A 22,016-nucleotide genomic window follows, 5' to 3' on the forward strand; every position below is an offset into this window, starting at 1 on the left:
CAATAAGGCCTTCATACATAGTCTCACGTTCAAAAGTTTGGCCAAAATAAAGTTTAAGTGAAAGCTTCCCCCTCCCCACCGTTTCATCCGTTTATGGGCATGCAATTTGCTTCAAGCATTAGTTCTTTCTTTCCTGTCAGCCCATGCTTCATCTGTCTTTCTCATTTTTACTCTTAAACGTCTCCCTTCACATGCCCCCACCTCTTTTCGTTGTCTACCTTTTTTCCCCTCCTGTCTCTTCCTATCAGCATTTGTTAGCTGAGTGTTGTGCAGGTCCAAAGTGGAAAGAGGGCAAAATTGGCCTGAGCATCAAACTCCACAACTGCAATCCATCTGGGATATATTCAATGTTCCCCTTGGGGCTTCCCCATTCCATCTTCTTTCCTCAAAGCCAAACCACCACTAAGAAAACTGGGAAAAATCTGAGAAACACATCAAGGGCCAGAAGAAACCCCAAATTGTAGAACACCCCCTCCTTATAACCAGCAGGCAGCGAACTAACCAAGTCCCAGGAGTGTCTGTCTATGACCTTCATTACTGCTATGCATTGAGTGTATGTGTAGTTTTATGGAAGTGTGTACTGTAGATATAAGCATTGCTGCAACTGCGTATTCTACCCGGAACATTATGCGGTCTGTCCTGGCTAAGCTGCACAGTTCACTTGACTCTACCTACTTGAGGAATTTGCAAAAGTAACCTGATCTTGTTTTTGGAAAGATGAAAGATACAAAAATGAAACATTATTGAGGTTTCATTTCCCATGGATGTCAAGAAACAATCTTTTCATTTAAAAAAAAAAGCAGCAATAACAGAGAAACTATGAATTTGTGTCCTTGCACAATAGTACATGCCTAGTTTAAAAGCATCAGGAATGCAGTGATGGATGTTTGAATGCACAAAGCCTGAAAAAAAATTTCATTTAGACTCTAAATTTAAGAGCCACAATTTTGTGATGACAGACCCTTAGCCCAATGATTTTTCCATTCCCATTTAAACACCAGAAAGAAAGAAAAATACCCCAAATGTTTTTAAGTGAGTGTTGAGAGGAAGACACCAAATTGTGGGATGTTGAGGGTAATGTGAGTGACAGCTATAATTACACATCGGACTGAGGAGCGAAAACAAAATGCTGAAGGAAAAAAGCAGACGACAAACGGTGAATGGATGGTTTAAAGATCAAATGTTGAGCGGCTGACGAAGCGGGGGCCAAAGGTCGGTTGCAGTTTGGAACGCAGAAGATTGCGATGCACGGTCCAATAAAAGCAGCCAAGTAATGAGCTATGGCAGCTGTTGCTTGCAGCAGCCACAGTTGAATGCCACACTGACTAACAGGACAATGGGGACCAAGTCGGCCAGCAACTTCATCTAATTGATGCCACAAAATGGGCTTTGGAGGACTTACCATTTTATTTAATTACATTGGGATACAATTAAATAGATTTTTAAATGAAAAAAATACATGAAATAAGAAAAGTATATTATGTTCTCTGTTATTCAAATAATTAATTTGGCTATTAAAAACTTCAAATCAGGCTATTACAAACACACTGCTTCATTGCAAAAACATCTTATACTTTAAGCAGCGCTTGATTGCATATTTATCAAACGCTAAGGCAATCATTTAACCATTTGGATTTGTTTCAGCTCGGAGAGTCTAGGAATCTGCCTCTTGTCTGATCCAATAAACTGTTGAGCTGACTGATGAATCCACAGGAACTTGACAGGTCATTCGGGCCTAATGGTGAGCCAGCCAAGAGCAAAGCAACTTAACAGATGTTTTGGTTGGTAGGAATTGCTTTATGACACATACTCAGTCAGACATAAACATCTGTCATATGGAAGCAAAATTGCTGTGATTTCCTGTCCAGCAAGGGAAAGGGCCTTTTTCTTTTGTGGGTTGATACTTTTTCTTAGTGTACATTTCTACCAATACGAACTCCAAGTACCATGACTCAGAGGGGGGGAGAAGTCTCAAAAGAAAGAAGTATCAGGAGAATGCATGATTCTCAGTGGAATTTGTTACACCAATCATTGTGAGTTTGGCATGGAATAATAGAATAACTGACTCATGCTGCTGGATCAAGAAAAATGAAGTCCAAGAGAGGAAGAAAAAAGAATCTATTTTACTTTGCTCTCTATTTTGTCATACTCTCTCACGCTCATCTCCTGTTTTGCAGTGCCTGTGGAAAAATGAATCTGGAATATATCAGTTTGTACCCGTTTGGATGTCAAGTACTGTGACCGATCACTAAGTACAACTTGAAGTCAAAATACATCTTCGAAAACAGCCCGCGCCAGCCTTTAGAAATATGGCGAGCTCGTGTTAACATTGCATAGAATAATTTATTACTGTAGCAGAAGCAGTATGTGTGTGTAGCTTTATAGCCACTGCACTTGCTTTGTGGCTTATATTGACATATAAAACTTTGAACTGTATGGAGTATGTACTTACGGGTGCAGGGCATTGAGGCTGGGTCGGTTTCAGAACGGAAGTATCCCTTGTCGCAGACGCAGGATGTGGAGCCCTCTCTGACAGAGTAGCTATGGAGCGGACATTTGGAACAGACGCCATCAGTCGCCAGGGCACGGTAGTAACCAATCTTACAGGCTGAAAGGGAAAGAACAGAATGTTTATGGTAAGGTGTGATTGATGGGTTGATACAGTTCACGAGCAAGATGAGCTTTGCAAAGAAAATCTATGCAACCAAGATTTTGAAGCGATTGATAAAAGTCGGCAAAGTGAGGATTCATTTTTTTAAAAAAGAGATTTGCGGTGAGCTGTGAAGCAACAGTTGCCATAACATTGCACTTGACATCATATGGTATATGGTAACACATACTCACACACATTCACGCACACACTCACACATAACTCCATGTGAAATGGTTCGCCACCCTAACACTCCTTTTGGCAACAGTGCTCCCCTTTCTCCTCAGTGACATTTTGATTGGGGGGGGCTCTTCTTTCAAGGAGTTTCTCCACCGTCTTTTAGTTTCTATAGAGGTCGGGGGAGGCCATAGAGGTTATATTTCACCCCGAGTCCCGCACCAGAGTAAGTGGACAAAGGAACAATTCTCTGAAAGGTGCAACACAGACGGTAACAACAGCGATTGGACCAAATAACCTGTCGATCTAGAAGGCTGTCATGTGCAACGGAAGGTATTGAGAGAAGATTACTGGTTTGGATTTTGGTCAACTGCTCCATGAGTGTACTTTGGATGGTTTGTTGACGAGGATCCCTCCAGCTCTTAATTGCAATTTCTTTTCACCCGCAGTGAAATTCGACTTGTGGTCTTGGAGTCATAAAGCCGAGTATTTACAGACTGAGCCACTGCTGCCCCAAATCTGCATCAGGGTCTACACCAAATTGAAATAAGTTCCTCTTTAACACTTGTCCCAACCCTCGATAATGTTTATATACATATATGTGCCTTACCAGACACAAGAAAGCAAATTGCTCCCCTATAAGCACTACATAAACAAATCGTCACTTTTCGACTTTATACTCCCTTCCTTGGAAATTGAGTCTCTCCTCATCCAATAGACTTTTAACACACATTCCATCAACCAACTGACATCCTAGTGGACACAAATAGCAGAGGAGATCCACCAACCCAGTAAAATTGTGGGAAATCCCTCTCTTAAAGCCATAATAAAGTCTCTATTGGGCGGCGTCTCCTCTTCAGCTGCTGGATTAGCGCAGCATGGTGAGCTGGGCTAGCTGCTACCTGCTGAGCCATTCTTTGCCCACTCCCACTCAGTTCATCTGGAGTAAATCCTAACGTTAAGCTAAGGGCCTCTTTGATTGTGGCCTGCAGGGGTGCATGAAGCCTATATTTCTTTTTTTCACAGTTGCAACAAAGAGGAGAGATTAGGCAGGGGCTGCTTTATGTTATCTATCTATCTTTACGCCCGGGCTCCAACACGAGAACGACACTTTGGATTGGTGGGTTGTTTCAGGGATTGTGACCGCTTCAGGTGACAAAGGCCATAGCTGCTTCAAGAGTTTGTACATGTGCGCTGACCAGAAAAATGTTTTGAGTTGAGAGTCCGTTCACCCAGCTGTTTGAAATGGTCCCCCTCAGCTAAAAGCTGTAGAAAGAGTTAATTGAGCTGCATGCTTCACAGCCTTCAGGTCTGAGCCTCTTAAAGAGACACAGTTTTAGGGCAGCATACCCCAAACTGTGCATGGTTGATGAGTTTTTCAGATTTTTCTCTTCAGTTATTCAGATGATCCTTAAGTCCCTGCCTGTTTTTTTTATAAATATGTTTTGTATTTATTTTGAACATGTATAAAATGAAAGGAAAAGCATACTGTTAGGATAAGTAGTTTCACTTGTGAGGACAAAAAAATAAATACAGCCCTAACATACCATAGAAGCAAAGCATCAGTGATGTCGACACGAGAAAGTTACACAGTAATTAACTCGTAATTACTAGAAAGGAAAAACCACATATACACGTTCAAAAAGGAGTAGGAAGAAGTATAAACTTACCCCTACCCCTTTATTTTCCCTTACATAATCATTATATCAAATATTTATCAAAGTAATATGCTACTTCTACATCATGTGAAATTTTCTAAGTGTACAATTTATCAAATGCTATACATCTTCAGCGTCACAGTTTTCCTATTAGTACTAAGAGTACTATTTGATTTAATTCCAATACCTAAATGCACCAGTATCGTTCTAGTATAATATATTCAACTTTGTGCACCGTCCAAATCTGTTTGCCATCAGTCATGGCTTGGCATCGCTTTTCTGTGGTTTCTAAATCCTGGATATTTTAAAATTATGTTTAAAAATGTGACGTCAACATATGTGGGTTTGTTTACAGCAGTGGCTGCCCTACAGAAAGGAACAGTGTAGAGGAGAGAGGTTGATGTCTAAGTAAAGCTGGGGAATTTGCTTCCTATTAGGCAAGGGAGCGTATCTGAGGAAAGAAAACCGCAGCAGTGGGTGGTCCAAAAACCTTGGCCTTAGAGGAGAATCTCCCTTAAGAGCCGATGGATTTATTACTGTCCAGGCCAACGTGGCAAACCATACACAACAACAATCTTGCAGTTTGTGTGTGTTTGTGTGTGTTTGACAGAGAATGTTTTTGATAAAAAAAAAAAAAATTATGCAACCTACCCAAAGAGACTATTCACTCTAATAGACATCACCAAAATCAAAACCACATTTTATTGCTCCACTCATTTTCTAAGTTTCTCAATATATTTTTCACTCCTTAGGGCTTTCTCTCTGCAGGATTCCTTTTAGATAGAGATGGTTTGTCAGGTGCCAAATCCCTAAGCAAAGAGATCAAAAAGAGGGACAAAAGACTGGTGACTTACGCTATTCTCTAAAGGCAAAAGATGAAATCCCCACATAGTGTGGGACATCACATTCTTCCCCCTTTCTATCCTAGAATCCTTTTCACCCCTCATCTTTTCTCTTTTGTCAGGCTTCCTCCCACCACATCCCAGTTGTTTGTAAAATAAAGCACATTCGGAAGAAAAGACCCCATGCTTTGTGGTATGTAATGAGTAGTTTTGTTCATGCGATTGGGGGTGCGTCTGCTGGTAATTCGTTGTGCTGCATGACGAGAAGAACTATTTTATGACAATGGTGTATGGACAAGAAAAACAAAGAAAGAGATATGGAGAGCAAGACAAGCAATTCAACTATAACCCAGCTAAGTTTCCCTGTGTGGCACCATCCTACACAGCAGGCTTTGAACGGTGATGCATGCCAAATAAAACATCTACCTACACACTCACCCATGGAAGCCCACGATAGTGACCTGCATGCAAAGTATAGGTAAACCTTTCTCCAGCCTACACAACAAAGTACTCACCAGGGATTGAGAGTTTGAGCGAAAACCTTGGCAACAATAGGACTCAGGAATATAACACCCAGCACACAGCACTATATAACCCGGATAGGCAAAACACAGCAATTGCCTCTCTGATGATAAAAAGAAATTCAATATAAAACTGCAGAGTTGTCTTTCATTTTTCTGGACTGTGATTCATCTTCTTTTGGGTGATGAAAACCTGCTCACTGTTTTAGTCATAACAGACTGAGAGGACTCTTCAGAAGGGTAGTCAGAAGCATCTTCACACAAAGCTGCTCTTTCAAAAAGAAAAAAAAATCAGAGCGATTGGTTTTCAGGGCCCAAGGGCAAGGAGAGCCACCACTCTCTATTCAAGATGACTATATGCCGTATTCCTCTTTGTGTTTGTGACTCTTCATTTTTCTACACGTGGTTGTCAAGTTAGTCCTGTTGTGTTTTGTTTATCCTCTGGCGGCAATTCTTTGTCTGGGTTTACCAAACCATACTATCTTAGAGCGATGTGTTGTCTATTTTGACATAGATGGACGACGTTCATCGATCACACCCACCAACCTGAGCCACTGGTTGGTAGTGGGGATTAGTGAGTTGACTAGCTGCTGAGTGTTAGCATCTGTCACAGGAACAGCAGGAGAGTGGAGCAGGTTAACTCATTAATTCTGTCACAAGGGGTTATTAATCGCCTCCGGTCCTGACGGAGACTTGCAGCCACACGGCCGGCGAAACCTATCAGTGTGATGAATGAGGGACACACGGTCACCGAATTTGATCATTGTGATTGATGATACTTTCTACACACGTCTTAACCTTGACCTGCCGGCTAAAAATGTCTCATATCTTATAAGATTCAAAATTAATGACTCATTAACGTGGATGATATTAATACCCGCGCTAATGAAGGCCAACAACAACAGACAGTAAGGTTAACAATAATGTTCTGTTGGTAATTGCCAAAGTTGTGCTGATGTTGCCTAGCGCCAGGAGGTGCAATGGGTTGCCAGTATTTTTTTTTTCTATCAAATGATTTATAAGTGTTTGCAGCAGGACCCATTTATCACCCAAGTGCCACCAACGACCCTGATTAAAATGTCTGCTTAAATGCAAATTTCCGAACCCTATGTATGAATAAAATTTGCAAACAAATGTAAACCCTCATTTTAGAAAAATCTTAATAGCAGCAGCATATTCTGTATTGTATTCAAATTCATTATGATGCAATGCACTTTAGGATATGACATTCTGACTTATATAATGTTCTCTTATCCCTTTCCAAAAGATTTGATCACAAATGCAATAGGGAGCCAACTTATTTTGTATTCTTTGGATTGCATAACGCTGGAATAGAATTGATATTGTTCCGAATACTTCCCGTGTACCAAGCACTCCACCTTCATATAGACACGTAGACCTTAACTTCCTCCTCGAGTTCTCCATAGCTACTATACGCTAAGAAATAAAATAAGGACAATAGTCTTATCATAAAAATCTCAAGTAATCCACTCAACTGCTTTTGAATACGTGAGTGACCACACCTTCAAATCTGAGGCATGGGGCACAGGAGGTAAATGAGGAGAGCCATAGTTAAAGAGAGCATCCATGTTAGGGGAGATACAGAACTAGAAAACAGAAGCATCATTTGTTGATTTCACATTTACACCCATGCCAGACTTTCTGTAGCGTTACTTAAACCATCACACCAACAAAAGGACTTTTTATGAACTGCAATGTAAACTGTGGGTGTGTTATAGCCTATAATTCAAGGCAAAGATAGGGCCATTTAAACAAACAGTGACTACACACCTTCACATTATGATGCGATGGAGCATATCTGATATATCTTTTCAGCTTCATTTGATATTTCTAATTATCAGAAAGTGTGCAAGTCATCTACAGCAAGCCCAACAAGGCCAGTGAAGGACACAGAAATGTATGCAAAAATGTACATTTGTGCAATTTATCTATAGCAGGAATTCAGGGGAATGGAAGACTTATGCACATGTTCGTGTGTTTGATTAGGCGGTAGAGCTAAATACTGTCCTGCCATTGTTTACAATGAAAAGAGCTGCATCTTAATTTATCATAAACAAATGAAACAGAGAGGTGGGAGGTAGATGAGTCTGCAAACGTGGTTATGCTCAGACACACAAAAACACACACAAACACACACACACAGAGGGACAGAACTCTGAACAATGGAGACAGCCAAACTGCTCAACTCACAGCATGTCAAGGAGAATGGGGCAGGAAAAGGGAGGATGTGTGAGAACACACACAAGCACACACTAAGAATAGGCAACAGCAAGAGGAAGTGATAGGAAGCCAATCTCAAAGGGGGCCTCGTAACCAGTTCTATAAACAAATGTGAGCCACATGTTGAGCTAGAGCACAAAAAACATAACAAATCACTGCAACCCACAAATACAATTCTCATATATGGATAGGGTTAAATTAGTTTTGCAATTTCCATTGTTGTTTGTTTTTATTTTTTTTAGTTAACGATACCATTGACATTAACTAAGGAAATATAATTGAATCTTAATCAATCTGTTAATTCGTACAACCTTCCGAAAATGTTTTAGATGTCATTGTAACATAAGAAAGGGTTAAAATTTTAATTGCTATTGTATGCATTTGCTTAAGTTCAATATGTGTCCACATACAGTGCCAGTTCAAAGTTTGGATAAAATGGACCTTTGTGTCCAAACCTTTGACATATTCCATTAGCATTTTAACACATTATAAATCATATGACGGCATTATTGGCCTGCACATAAGAACAATCTGCACATGATTATTAAATGCCTTTCCAGTGTGTATGTCATACATAACATGATCTGTATGGTTGCATGTGACCTACCATATGGTCAAATGTGGATGCCTGTCCATCCTTTGCCCTATATTCTACCAGTGCAGAAAAAGGAGAACCTGACATCATGATCTTGATTTTATTCACACAAAAACAAATCACTATCCTAATAATCTTACAGATAATGTTATATAGCAGTTTGAAAATGAACACTTCACATCGCATACAATGTAAGCATACACCTCTGTCACAACTAAAACCTGGCAAAAAACATATAATCTTTTTTGTCAACAGTTAGACAACGTTAACATTAGTGTCTAAGACATGGCTGGGAATTTTATGGGAAGTTACAGTTAAAAATGTGTATTTTTAAGGTATTTGTTTAGATAATCTATGTGGAACTCACAGACAGGCTGTCGTCTGGGCACTCAAAACAACTTCCATTGTGCACATACGTCTGCTTTAGCCACTGTGGCTCTGTGACGTATGCGTCTCCACGTAGTGACATCCTTACGGTATATATGTGCCCATTTTATATTAAATCCATCCTGGATCATTAGTTCCTCAAAGGTTTACAACTCAAATGACGGTTCACTGTCATGGCTTTAAACTTTTACCCCCACCCCACTAACCATACTTCTTGTGACGAAAGTTGTTGTTCAATATGTGCAATCCAATGTTTGCTGATCGTGCATATGATGTTTAACTTGCCTGTGGATCTATTCTTTCCCACACAAACTTCTGATTAATTGAACCTGTCCTTGAAACGTAGAAAGGTTAACAACTAGTGCTTATACTGAGTTACTTATTGCATATTACTCTAGGGCTAAAATATGTTAGCCTTTAGTTTTAATGTGAACAACACAAAGGGTAAGTATACCAATCAGTGATGTACCACATAAGTCATCTGTGTTCATCTTCTAAAATATGCGGTCTACATTATCAATTGCACTCCACAGTCCAAAGACTTTCCACAGCTTCTAAAAGAATCTTTGTGTTTCTTTCTAAGCAACCAGCAAGGAAAATATCAAGTCCAAGGACCAAAACAACAAACATGCCCATGCTTTTGTTTTAATCGAAACATCTTGATTTACAGTACATAGCTTTTTCTGTTATGGACTAAAATAAGACGATTCAATTACCCTGCTAATATTAATATCAAAATACTTGGAATAATCTGGAGGATGTGCAATGTCGGCTACGAGGTAGAGGTCGCGGCAGTGACAGTAATACCGTCCACGGCCACCACAGGTCATGACCCAACTACAGCAGGCTTGTTCAGAGAGCAATCACCATCAATACCCATAACCCCCCACTTCACCTTTCACATCTCCAGCCATTTATCAGGCCAACTAGACAGAAGTCCATTCATCATTGTCTCGTCTTCCTTACACGCACTTCCTCCATCTAACACATTTATGCTGCTCCTTGAGTACATCTATATATAACTGTTATATTTTCAACTGCTTTTTATTTTCTTGACTCTCATCCACAAGGGTTTTTTTTCTTCACTTCGCCCCTCTGCTCTACATAGTGTGTGCCTGTGAAGGATTGTGGCTTTCCTCTTCCGCTTCCAGCAATATTTGACAGCTCACTGTGGCTCAGGAAGGATCATGGTTTCTAATCCGAGAGGCGTGCCCCTGCATGGACACACCTCTGCCTTTGGTCATTGATCTGCAGCTTTGGATCCCCAGTGTCGAGAGCTCGACACATTCCTAAATTACATTTTCAGCTTTCCTGTGGAGAGGGTACTAAGAACGGGGAACCTTGAGGTGTGTTAATGCACACTAACATTACACAGCTACAGTGTCCTATGTACGTGTGTGCTTGTATGTACTACACGTAAACACATACTTATATCAACCATCTCTCAGTCAACTTTTGCATAATTCTTGGCTTTAAGTGTTTTATGTAATTGAGGGATCAAGAGGTTACCAAATTCACTTTCAACAAGAGGAATGTCCGTATATTTGTTCAGGACAAAGAAAAAAAATTCTCAGCGCTACATAAGTAGATCTCTATTATGTTATATTATGTGTGCATGGACTTAGGACTGATAATAATGACATCTCTCTTGGACACATATTAAAGTTATGTACTTGTATTAATAATACAGTCATGTTTTAAAATTATAATCATAATAATAGCTATAATCATAAAATTAAATTTATTTTGTATTATACTACGAACATATTTCCTCAATGACTGATTGAGGGTAATCAGTTACTGCGCCATACAATTAGTAAGGCATTGTGGTTGATATGGCACGCCAACAAATATCCCCAAATTAGTGTGCCTTGACTGATAAAGGGTTAAAGCCGCATCTCACCAAATGCACTTTGCACTCTGATTTAACAAGGTGATTAGATTTGGTTATGGAATGCATCCTGAAACAGCATTCAAATCCTGGGATAATTACCCACTGTACCATTCCCAACCATTGCCGTGATTATGAATGGGGTCTGAATTTATTAAAATGGATCCTGCGTCCTGTACCAGGGCCCATCAGATTACAGAGCAGCCCTTTATTGCAAGTTTTTTTTTTTTTTTTTTTGTCATAAGACCAAACTGATTGCTACAGAGCAGCCTTTGATTTGGCCACTGAATCTGTGCCCTGGAGGGAAACGGATGACAACGGAAGAGTTGCTAAGACCACCTTCTATCCCCAGGGTAGGATGGGGAGAGCTTAAGATTGAAATCGGCAGAAGAAAGAGATGGTGAGAGATGTAACATTTTCAAGGTGTTTGCAATCACCCTCCCATTGTCGGATTCTGAGTGAAATCTGGCCAAGCGTCTGATGAGCTGTTGGGCTGCCGCTTCCGATCTTACTGCGACTAGGACATTAATACATATTGATGATACAGCTTGAGATATGCCTATTATGAATGCAGTGACGGAAGAAATATAAACCGGATAATCGCTTGGATGCAAAGTGGCCATACACTTTGAAAGTGGATAAACACATTTCTCAAGTTAGGGCATCGATGTGTTTCTCTATGCATGAGGCACAAATGATCAATTAAGCATTGTTAGCATTTAAAATACACAGTGGAACCTTTCTCTTTGCTTTTGTTTACATATAACAACAGTTTGAACTACTGTGTGGAACAGTAAATATCCAGCATAAGCAGTCAAGTTCTAGATCTTATTCTTTCAGTCACAGGTGATTTACTCTGACAGTATGAACTGGAATTTCAAACTGCCACTTCTAAATGTGTACAGTGTATGCCAAGTTTTAGGTAACAGCTTTACACAGACCACGGGGAACGAAGGTGGAATAGTGAACCAACGTCTGCAGGACAGAAAAAAGTGCTATTGTCAGACTGGAACTAAATCTCTATCCACTTCACTTCCTCTTGGGATTTTTGTTTTGTTGCCGCTCTATCTCTATCATCCATCGTCTCAGCTCTCCCTGGCGAGAAAGGACTCGTCTTTCTCTTTTGCCAACAAAGACGATGGCGGGGAGCCTCTCTCTAAAATAGCCCATGCCTTTTTTGATGGCCATCCACTCCTTCCTCTTTCTGTCCGTCTTTCTCTGCCTATACATCAGTCCATCTCACTTTATAAACACCTCCTCTGCTTGGCATCTCTCAACTGAGAGAGAAAAGGGTTTAGCAGAGGAGAGGGAGGTAGGGAAATTTAATGTGAGCTAAAGAGAAAGAGAAGGGCAAGGGTGTAAGGAGGAGAGTGTGCACAAGTGCGGGTTAAAATGGAGGGAGAAGGAGGAAAACAGCCGGAGGAATGGGGGAACGGCATTGAAGGGGGATTGAAAGAACTGCAGGGTTGTGATGGTGCAGCCAGGGTATTGATTCGGGGCCTTTTGACATGCTAATTTGCTTGCTGACTGCTTTAATCGCCCCCCTCTCCTCTTCCCATCCTGTGCTTCAAAAGCGATGCGTTTCAAAAAGATGGGCGAGAGGAGACGAGATTGAAATTGTGACGTATGTCTGCCCCATTTTGATGTTTCCACAGCAAATGTGGAGCTAGAGCACGAGTAAAAACAGCCATCATGTTATTTGTCAAATTTCTGATGTGCTAATAAGTCTTTGTAGGCTAAACTGTTTTGCATAAAAATGCAATTTTGCCAATTAGTCTAGTTGACTGGCAGGAAATTATGCAAGTACAAGCGCAAATGAATGACAGTGAGACAGTGACTTGTTAGTAGGGGATGATTAGATCTTCATTCCATACTTTATTTTTTGGCTGATTTATTGTATAGGATGACATTGAAGTCTCATTACTCTCCTTAATGTGATATATGTGTATATGTAATTTCACTTAGATATTTTAGTATTGGAAAGTGCTGTCCACCAAAACACAATAAATTATGTATCATGTTAACACTACTGAGATGTGTAAGTGTTTTTTCTCAATGGCCCAAAGGCCCTATTAGCAAATGGGGTTTTATAGATTTAAGTGTTATATACGTATATTCATTAAAATAAAATAAAAATGAATGAATGAATAAATAAATAAATGTAGCATCTAATAAGATTTAAGTAACACCAGATGCTGTCCAGAAAAACAGAGATCTTTATGGCTTAGAGCTAACAGTGCAATTGAAACTTTTATGGAAGTTTCATTTCCATTTTAGATCATTCATTTTAAAACCAAACATAAGGATTTTATTCCTCTTTTAAGGTTCTGCTTTATTTTAATCAAGCTACATCTGTGCTTAAAATGAAAGGCAGAAGATCAAATCTTTACATACAGTAGCAATACAAAGAAAGCCATTTGAGTGGAATCCCCTTTTTGTACGACTGGCACAAAGCAAGCTTAATACGTATGTTCATACTTGGCAGCATATACACATTGTAGGCTACGTAGCAGGCGCTGTGGGAGCTGCAAAGCCATCAGCTCGTGTCACGCTCCATCACCAATGGTTTCCTGCCCTTAACAGGGCACAGCGAGACGAAAGAGAGGGTGGTGAGTGTCGGGAACTGTGAAGGAAACAAATGCTGCAGGACACCAGCCCATGCAGGAAAAACTTTTCAGCACCTCAGCTAATGATAGCTGAATTGCCACCAGCACACGTACTGCCCCTCCTCCTTTTGACCAGTCAGGGAAATGTATGCACAGTAGGGATAATAAGGACTATTTCTTTAAGGCAAGAAATACATTTTCAAATAGTATTGTTCTGATTTTAGGTGCAGTGGAGAAATATATGTGAAATGTTTTGTCTTCCATTCAACATCTGTTGTTCTTTCATGCTGTCGTTTGGTTGATCCCTTGAGTCTATTCAGCGGCACAAAATGAGCCTCTCTGGTGGCAGGGTGAGTGATGAGTACATTCACCTCCACTCTGCTGGGCTCCGTTCTGCTCTCACTGTCTATGCTGGTGTGCTAATGCATACTAATGTGTGTATCTGCGGTGAATATTTGCAAATAGATATCTACTTGTCTGTATTAAACAATATGCAATTTTTAGATTCACAGAGGTTAGATGTATAAAAATGTTTGAGCATGACTCGGCTGGCATTGCACAGGTTTTTGTGCACACACTGTGTTTGTGGAAACGATAGCAGGTGATGATGGTCCATGATCTTGTCTTTCTTCCAGTGATGAAGGTAATCTCATTAGTCAGCCCACTTCCACTTTACAGACACTAACCACCTGGACAGCCAGAATAGAGTGCATGTAGTCTAAAGGAAAAAAATGACCTTAACATCTATTGAGAACTTAAACTGGAAGGAGGTTGGATAGAGAGAGACACTTGAAGAGCGAATATGCAACAGGAGACAAAACTAATACAAACAACCACACAAACACATTTTTTTTGTGAATGACGAATGTAGGATAGAAACAGATGGATTGAGTTTTTTTAATCATTTTCATAAAGGCAGATAAAATCTTGAGACGGATACTGCCAAAACCATTGTCAACAGCGCACTGGGGAGCAATTCCATTTATAAAACCTCCAAACAGATGTCTTAGTGAAAATAAGTCCTGAATGTTTACAAATATTTCATGGTGGATAGATATTTCTTTTAGCATTCCTCATAACTAATACATATCCAACAACAATTTTAACATTAGCTTTCACCTTTGCATTTAAGGTAGTGGTCGGAACTAAACGACCATAACTGTATGTTGTATATATGTGTTGATTGGAGGTGATTAGTGGATTGTTTGCGTTAGCTGGGGTGAGAGTTCCTCTGTGTCTGTCGGCTTCACGCCTTAACAGGATGTTTCCCACAACAAACACACAGACCAACAAATGCAGGTTGGGAATAAACAGTTGATGTAAACAGAGAAAGTCTGCTCTGTTTTTTAAAAACAAACTGACTAAATGATTAAAGATGGCCCAGAAACCAAATTTCTGCCAAAGCAATTCCCCCTTCTCCTCCCCCTTCGTGATGAGACAAATTGTGATTACCATAGCCCCAGAGTGACACATGTAGTCCACTAATCTCCCCTCACCCCAGCAGCACATCAACATCCGCCCAAATGTATGAACCCCGTCACCAGATGAGGAGCGAGAGGAGACCCTGACCCCCCACCCTTCCACAACAGAGCAGGGAAAGGGATCCCAAATGCAAACATACAGAGTCCTCTCTTTTTTAATCAGGGGCCCCTTGGACCTCCGTGCCCCGTGTTCCCCTCTCGCTTTGGCCTATAGGCGACACCCTCAGCACTCTCGGCCCACCTTGAGAACAGACACACTCTACACAGCTGTCAAAACCCTGATGTCTTAATCAATCCTGGATCCGCAACCCTGTCAGACACAGTGCTAAGATGGATGCACGAGGGGATCACCTCTGACCTCTGCCAGGGGTGGAGAATGCAACTTCATGCACCCCCCTCTCTCTCTTACTCACACACACGCAGACCCCAATGAGTCCCACCAGCCACATTTGGTTTTGACGCTGCCCCCAAACAATGACGAAGGAAAGCCCATTCAAACTGGGCTGGGAACTCGAGGCCAAAGTATCGTTAGTTAACCTGGCACTCACACAAAGCCAAATAAAACCGGTGTTACATTTAAACATAAAATTGGTATTGAACCTGAATCAAGATTTAAACCACAATAACTTCATATCAGTTCTCGAAATGCCTCTATCAAATGGAAGTAAAACGATTCCCTCAGAAAACGTGTCACACTATTGTACTGGACTGACACCCACCTTAAAAAAAAAAATCTGTCTCTTCAGCTCAAACAAGCACAAAAACAACATTAAGTAATCTAAATAAAATATTAAGATGTTCTTAGATAACCATTAGATGTCCATAGAAATGATGGCACTGCTAACTTAAACATACGGAAAGTAATGCAGTGATGTACTGAGGGCCTTAATGGATACGCTGGCTCGAAAGCAATGCTGCCAGTAAAGAGACTGCATACATCATATGATCATGGTTTCCAAATCCTTTATTGCCTTTTGGAGTGTATGGTATTTTTTCCTCCTGAAATTAAAAAGATTTACAGTAGTATTTAGAGGTCCGAGCAAAGTGGGGCACTCAGGAACGGGGGCCGTGGTTCTCATTTTGATTTGAAGTGAACAAATTCCCATGAAAGCTATTTAACATTCATTTGTCTGAAACCAAATACCAGCCCTGGTCTCCTTTTTTTTTTTTCAACCCTCCATCTATCCATCACTCTGAGGAAAGAAACACAGTCCTTGTGACAACTCAAATCAATCCGTTTTTGTACGGGAGCACAAGCACATGTAGTCATAGAGAACCATCTGTGACCACTTGGACAGCTTTTCCAGGGCTCCCCAAGCAGCTAGCGCTACCCCTAAATCACTAGTCCTGTTTGTCATGCAATTAGTCTAAGATAAAGGCTCCCCATAAACAAGGAGAGGCATCCTTGTCTACCCCCTTGTTAATCACCCGTGCTCAGCCTCTGACCTCTCACTGCTGAGGCCCTGTGCTTATTGAGCACGTTAGTCACTAACAGTTAGTGTGTGTTGTGCAGACTGCACCAGGAGAATACTAATTTCAAGAAATACAAGTATAATAAACTTCAAGTTATCCAAAATGTGTTCAAACTCACATTTTAGATATGGTATCATGGTATCCATTGAAAGAACTGAAACAGGCTGAAAGGATTGCCTGTGTGTAAGTTAGTCTATGAGTTCATTGTCATGCTGGCAGTTCAGTCCTTCGATTAAAAACCTGAGAGGAGAATTTCTCCTCTGACCTTTGACCGCCGTCAAATGGCCCATTATAGGATCACAGCTAGCTGAAGAATAATTGCCCTCGAAGGGCTATTCCCCATGACAACCAAATATCACTATTTCTGTCCCATCCCAGACTTGCATATTTTCACAGCTCTTATACCTGCTTGAACCAATAAACTCTAAACTACATTTTTTTGGTTCAATCACTGCAATCCCATTAGAGCTCCCCCTCCACCCTCCTCCTGAATTCTCAAGGGATAAATCCCATTGCACAACACATTGGGCCCACTAATTACTTCATCTGCTCTCATTATTCCATCTATTGCCCAAGCAGACACCGAAAAGAAAACTGCAGTGAGATTGCGAGAGACAAAAACTATCTGCCTGAGTGGGAGGTCAAGGAAAGGTTTTGGATCAAGACACAAGAACACCAAGTGTCAAGGTGATGGAGGGAGCTAGAGCAGAATAAATTCATAGCTCAAGTGGAAAGGCTGAAAAAATGCTTCAGTTTCTTACCTTGGCAGTCTGCATTTCGCTCCTCGTAGCCTGGGTTGCACAGGCAGTTTCCAATGGGCACCAACCACTCTCCATCAGCTCCGCAGTACATTTTTGGAATCTCCTTCTCCTCTGAATTATCCACGCAGGATCCACGAACTTCCACAAGCGAGGAGGTATCAGCTCCAGTGATGGTATCGGGAAACTGGGCCAAATTACGGACGGCCAAAGGACATTTCTTATAGAAGACCCTGACTGACACAAGTGCAATGCATGCTCCGACATCCTGGAAGGCCAAATAGAAGCCTTTCCTCGTCAGGGCACCTACATCACGCACTTCTGTATTTAGCTTCATGATGCGGTCGCCGATGTCCACCTGAGTGAAGCTCTCATCAGCGGCTACAGTGTCGATTTTACCAAATTGGTTTTCACGAATGTAGCGCTCTTTGTCATTGTTGGACTCATAGTAGTAAAGATTGAAGGTTTCCTTGCAAGTTCCCATCAAGCCGGGAAGGCTGTTGCAGTCTCGGAGGGTGAACTTGATCTCAATATAGACGCGCTGGGCACCTCCGCGAGGAATCCAGTCTGTGCGGAGCCAGTTGTTCTGGTTTGGCTCCATGACATTGCACACCTGGTACGTCCGAATGGGAATGTTCTTCTCATCCATGATGCTAACCTCCTCCCACTGGTAAAAGCACACAACGGAAAAAAAAATGTTACAAAAGGGCTTTCAAACACATCTTTAACTAACCCACCACGGTCATTTTTAATAATGGCGCCATAAAATATGTCCAATTCTATGCTAGTTCAAGTATGTTAATTAATTACTGTTCAACAAATTGAATTTATTCGACACACAAAGTTCATAACTATAAGAATTTGAATTATGGACACTGAAAAAAGAGACATGCAGTGGAGTTTAGTCAATATTTCTGTCTCAGCAGAGCAATTAATTGATGGTCAAACTTAATGCATATTTTATGAATTGCATCAAATAGACTCGTTAGGTTCCAATGGACACTCACGGAGATATTTATATTAATGGGTTTTACTTGGATGAGAGACAGGAAATTTGCATCCATAAAAATACTAATGTGATGCTTCATGAAGTCATAACACACAAAAAAATGTACTAGTGGCTGGTCTAGTGTGTCTGTTTTAAATCTGTTGACATGGTAAAAAGTTGGAACGATAGTCTGCTCGTATGAACTCATTGTGGGAAGAGACTGCTAGAGTTGCTTGGTTTTCATTATCTTGCATGACTTCTCTAATTTCTGAAAAGGGAAAGTTTTTTTTAGGTATGATAAAAGTCCCTTAACAGAGCATAAAGAGATTCAAATTGCGTGTTTTGTTGTGAGTATGAGCATGGAGGCCTGCTCCTATTTCTACATCAGTGAAAGATGACAATAATCATGACAAAGGTGCATTATAGCCATTGTGCTGTCAGATTTGTATGGTACCTTAGCATACAGTAAACAAAATTATTGAGCGCTTCATGTCAGGTCATTGCAAAACAGTTGTGACTAAGACTGCAGAAAAAAATCCATCATTCCCCGCAGTTCTGGGCTATTCCCTCGCTTCATTTTGTGCTCTTTTGTTGTGGGAGAACTAAGATAAGGCCGCACCTTTACCCAAACGTACGGAGAAGGCAGAATAAGAGCAATTGACTCTAATGAGAGTGTGAATGCATGCTTGCTGAGACTGCCAGGACCCTGTCCGTCACTTGTTTGTGATTCGATGGCAGCGGGGGTGAATATGAGTACGGCACTGGCCAAGTTCATTGAAAACAGCTTTGAAGCAGAGCCTGCAGCAGCTGCACCATACGGAATTCCGTTTCCCCTGGGTTCATATTCATTAAATAACATCATAGATACTAATTGTTTTAATTTTCAGAAAACAATAAAGGTTTTATTTGAGGCCTTGATCAAACTTGACTTGTGATTATGACATGATTCAACTGCGCAGAAGGGTTTTCAATAAGAGCTCTATGTCTCATGTCTTAACCATATGTGGGCTATTTTCCATTACCGTCACTGTATATGTCTTATTTTTTTTATCATTACATTTAAAATGGAAACATCTTTTTAGAGAAGGGATCATGGTTTGATCCTGCTGCAGCCATCATTCCCCTCATCTAGCGACATAGCTGAACTCCGCTGTAAGTTCTCCCGGTCTCATTCGTTCCAGAAGACCCTTTCTCCACCGGTGAGCCAACCCACCCCCTCTTCCTTCCACTCTCTGGTAGAAAAGGATATAAAGTTTCTCCACAAAGGGCGATTCAATTCACCGTCTATTCAGGAAACCCGACGCCTGCTGCAGTATTGCCCCTCTGACCATTACAGAGAAGGGCAGCATGGAGAGAGGGGAGCATGTCTGAAGGGGTAGCTTCAGGGGGTGTTCCTGTCTTCATGGAGCATAAGGACTGTTTTTAATCATTTTGTTTTCAGGATTATTAAAAAAGACACCCTTTGATCTTAATTCAGCACAAACTTTACCATAAATGATCAGGGATTCAGGTGAAGGACTCACCATAATCCCTGGTTGGGTTCACCTGAATATCACATTCCCAAATAGTAATATCTATTTATTCAGTGGTCTAGTTCAAGATCTCTTGCTAATGGATGATAATTTCACTTCCATTTTCTTTCACCATAGTAGTAAAAAAGTTCTGACAAGGGGACACTTACCCCTCCTTCTGTTGGGTTGGCGACCCATCCTAGCTCCCCTTGTGCAGCTCTGGAGTCCAATAACGTGACTAGAAAGCAAGAATAGTAGAGATGAACATTCATTCTGAGTCTGGTCATACATATCAGTACTGGCATATACGTATAAGCATCCAACAATGTGAGAAAGAAGGAGAAAATATGCCCGCCTAGGGAAAGCAACTTTTTGGAATTAAAACCTGCATGGTCATGGGAAAAAAATTACTGAATTACTAATTACTGATATATATATATATATATATATATTTTTTTTTTTTCCAAAGTAACAGATGTCACCCACCGTGACCTTTAAATTAACAACCCATCAAAATATACATCTATTGAGTACCTGATCAGGAGTGTATAGACGGAATCATTGACAAAATCGTCAAGTGAAATTTGGACGCACGCGTTTAACTAGACAAATTGATTTGAGTGAGCCATAATCGTTAAATATATACGAAGCAAAAGGCCAATAAAAAATATAATTTTGTATAGAATTACTTTTGAATTAATTAATTATTTATGTTTACCTAAAATGAGCAAAACATACACGCGCATATATTTTAGGGTGTACAAATAACAGCACATATTTGTTTAAATGCCATCCCCGGCTGTGTATACATTGTTATACTGTGGAGAGCACGCGTGGAAATGGAAATATGGGAAAAAAAAAATTTTTTTTTGCCTATATCATATTTGCAGCGTGCCGCATGTGCTTTAACATTTTAAAAGCGCATGCAAAGCCCCTTGGACAAGCGCAAGCAGGCAGCGATCCAGTCAAAGACCTTTTGAGCTGTGATCAGTTTTAACTTAAATGTTTCATGTGGCGCTTATAGTGCGTGATTGTGCAAATTACAATTTGCTACACTTTATGAAACAACAGTATCATAATTGTCTATTTTGTCACATGTCCGTAACCAGAAAATGTAACGCAACTGAAGCCAAGGAATTAAGTCTTGGTCCGATCGGATGCTTATGCGCAACTAACGCGTGAAGTCCTCTTTGTCGGATTTTGAAATAACCAGGGTAGGTTTTATATTTTTTCGCCTTTGGGTTTTCGGGGTGCAGCTGGATATGCGTCTTGGGTTCACGTTAGAGTGTCCGAGCCGAGTTGGACTAGTTTAGTTTCAACAAAACAAGCAGTGTTAAAGTTGCAAACTAAGCATGTCAATTAAATTCTTTGCAGCCACACGCAAAGGTTGACACGCGCGCACGCAGAGAGAAGATGAGCGAAATGAAGTTAAAGCTTGCACCACTCTTACCTTCGTTAGGCGGGTATGTCCGAGACGGAGAAACAAGTGTAGAAATCCCAGAAACAATAAAGGCAACCGTGAACAAAATCCCCGCCATGAGTGCCATTTGTGTCACTGCGCCGTTTCCCCTTCTCTGATGGTTTTTTCTTCTTTTTTATTTGTTTACTATTCTCTCTGGTCCAGCGTTCTCTCTCTCCCTCCCTCGCCCTCTTCCCCAGTGGAATAAGGGATAGAAGCGGACACGAGCGCAGAGACGCACCACCCGGCGCACCACAGGCTGGAGGCGGGTCTTCACTGCCTTGCACCCCCCCTCCCGTCAATCTAAGGAGGGGGTGTCTAAAATACCTCGCCCCCACCCGCGTGAGCACCCCGCACAAGTCACTCTCTTCTCACCAGTTGGCAGAGACGAGACGGGGATGGAGTGAAGTGACATTTCCACGCGACATTTGCCACACAATCATAAAATTCGGCGGGTCACCGAGTGACATTTAAGGACAAACTGCGTCGAGTATTGTTCCGGTGGTCAACGAAGCATTTGATGCACAATTCAGCCATCTCTGTCCATGTCACTTTGAAGCTGACAGTGGGGGAAAAAGTGCGTGCGGCAATTACTGTGTTAACTATAATACACTTATTGGCCTGTATTCTCGTTCTCCAATTGAAGTAAAACGCTTAATATGCAATGCAGCAGTTCACTGTGCTGATCCAGCTTGTCGAGCGCCAGTCAAGCGCAGACGCCGGTCCAAGGTGAGCCGCATCAGATCAAGGTCGCCACCTAGCGGGAATATTGACATTT

General features: G+C 41.0%; 1 protein-coding gene across 1 annotated transcript in view; it reads right to left on the reverse strand.

Moving 5' to 3' along the window:
• epha4l (eph receptor A4, like) overlaps positions 1–21,518 on the reverse strand; it is a 41,679-nt gene extending 20,161 nt beyond the window's left edge. Inside the window, exons 1-4 of the mRNA XM_088380941.1 lie at positions 21,230–21,518; positions 19,950–20,017; positions 17,284–17,947; positions 2,453–2,608 (exon numbers count right to left, since the gene is read on the reverse strand). Coding sequence (XP_088237067.1) covers positions 2,453–2,608; positions 17,284–17,947; positions 19,950–20,017; positions 21,230–21,326 — 985 coding nt within the window. The 5' untranslated portion in view covers positions 21,327–21,518. The remainder of the gene's footprint in view (positions 1–2,452; positions 2,609–17,283; positions 17,948–19,949; positions 20,018–21,229) is intronic.
• Positions 21,519–22,016: the final 498 nt, after the last annotated feature.

Source organism: Syngnathus floridae, chromosome 7, assembly GCF_059516105.1.
Source record: "Syngnathus floridae isolate MCC-2025c chromosome 7, RoL_Sflo_1.0, whole genome shotgun sequence".
Classification (NCBI taxonomy): Eukaryota; Metazoa; Chordata; class Actinopteri; order Syngnathiformes; family Syngnathidae; genus Syngnathus; species Syngnathus floridae.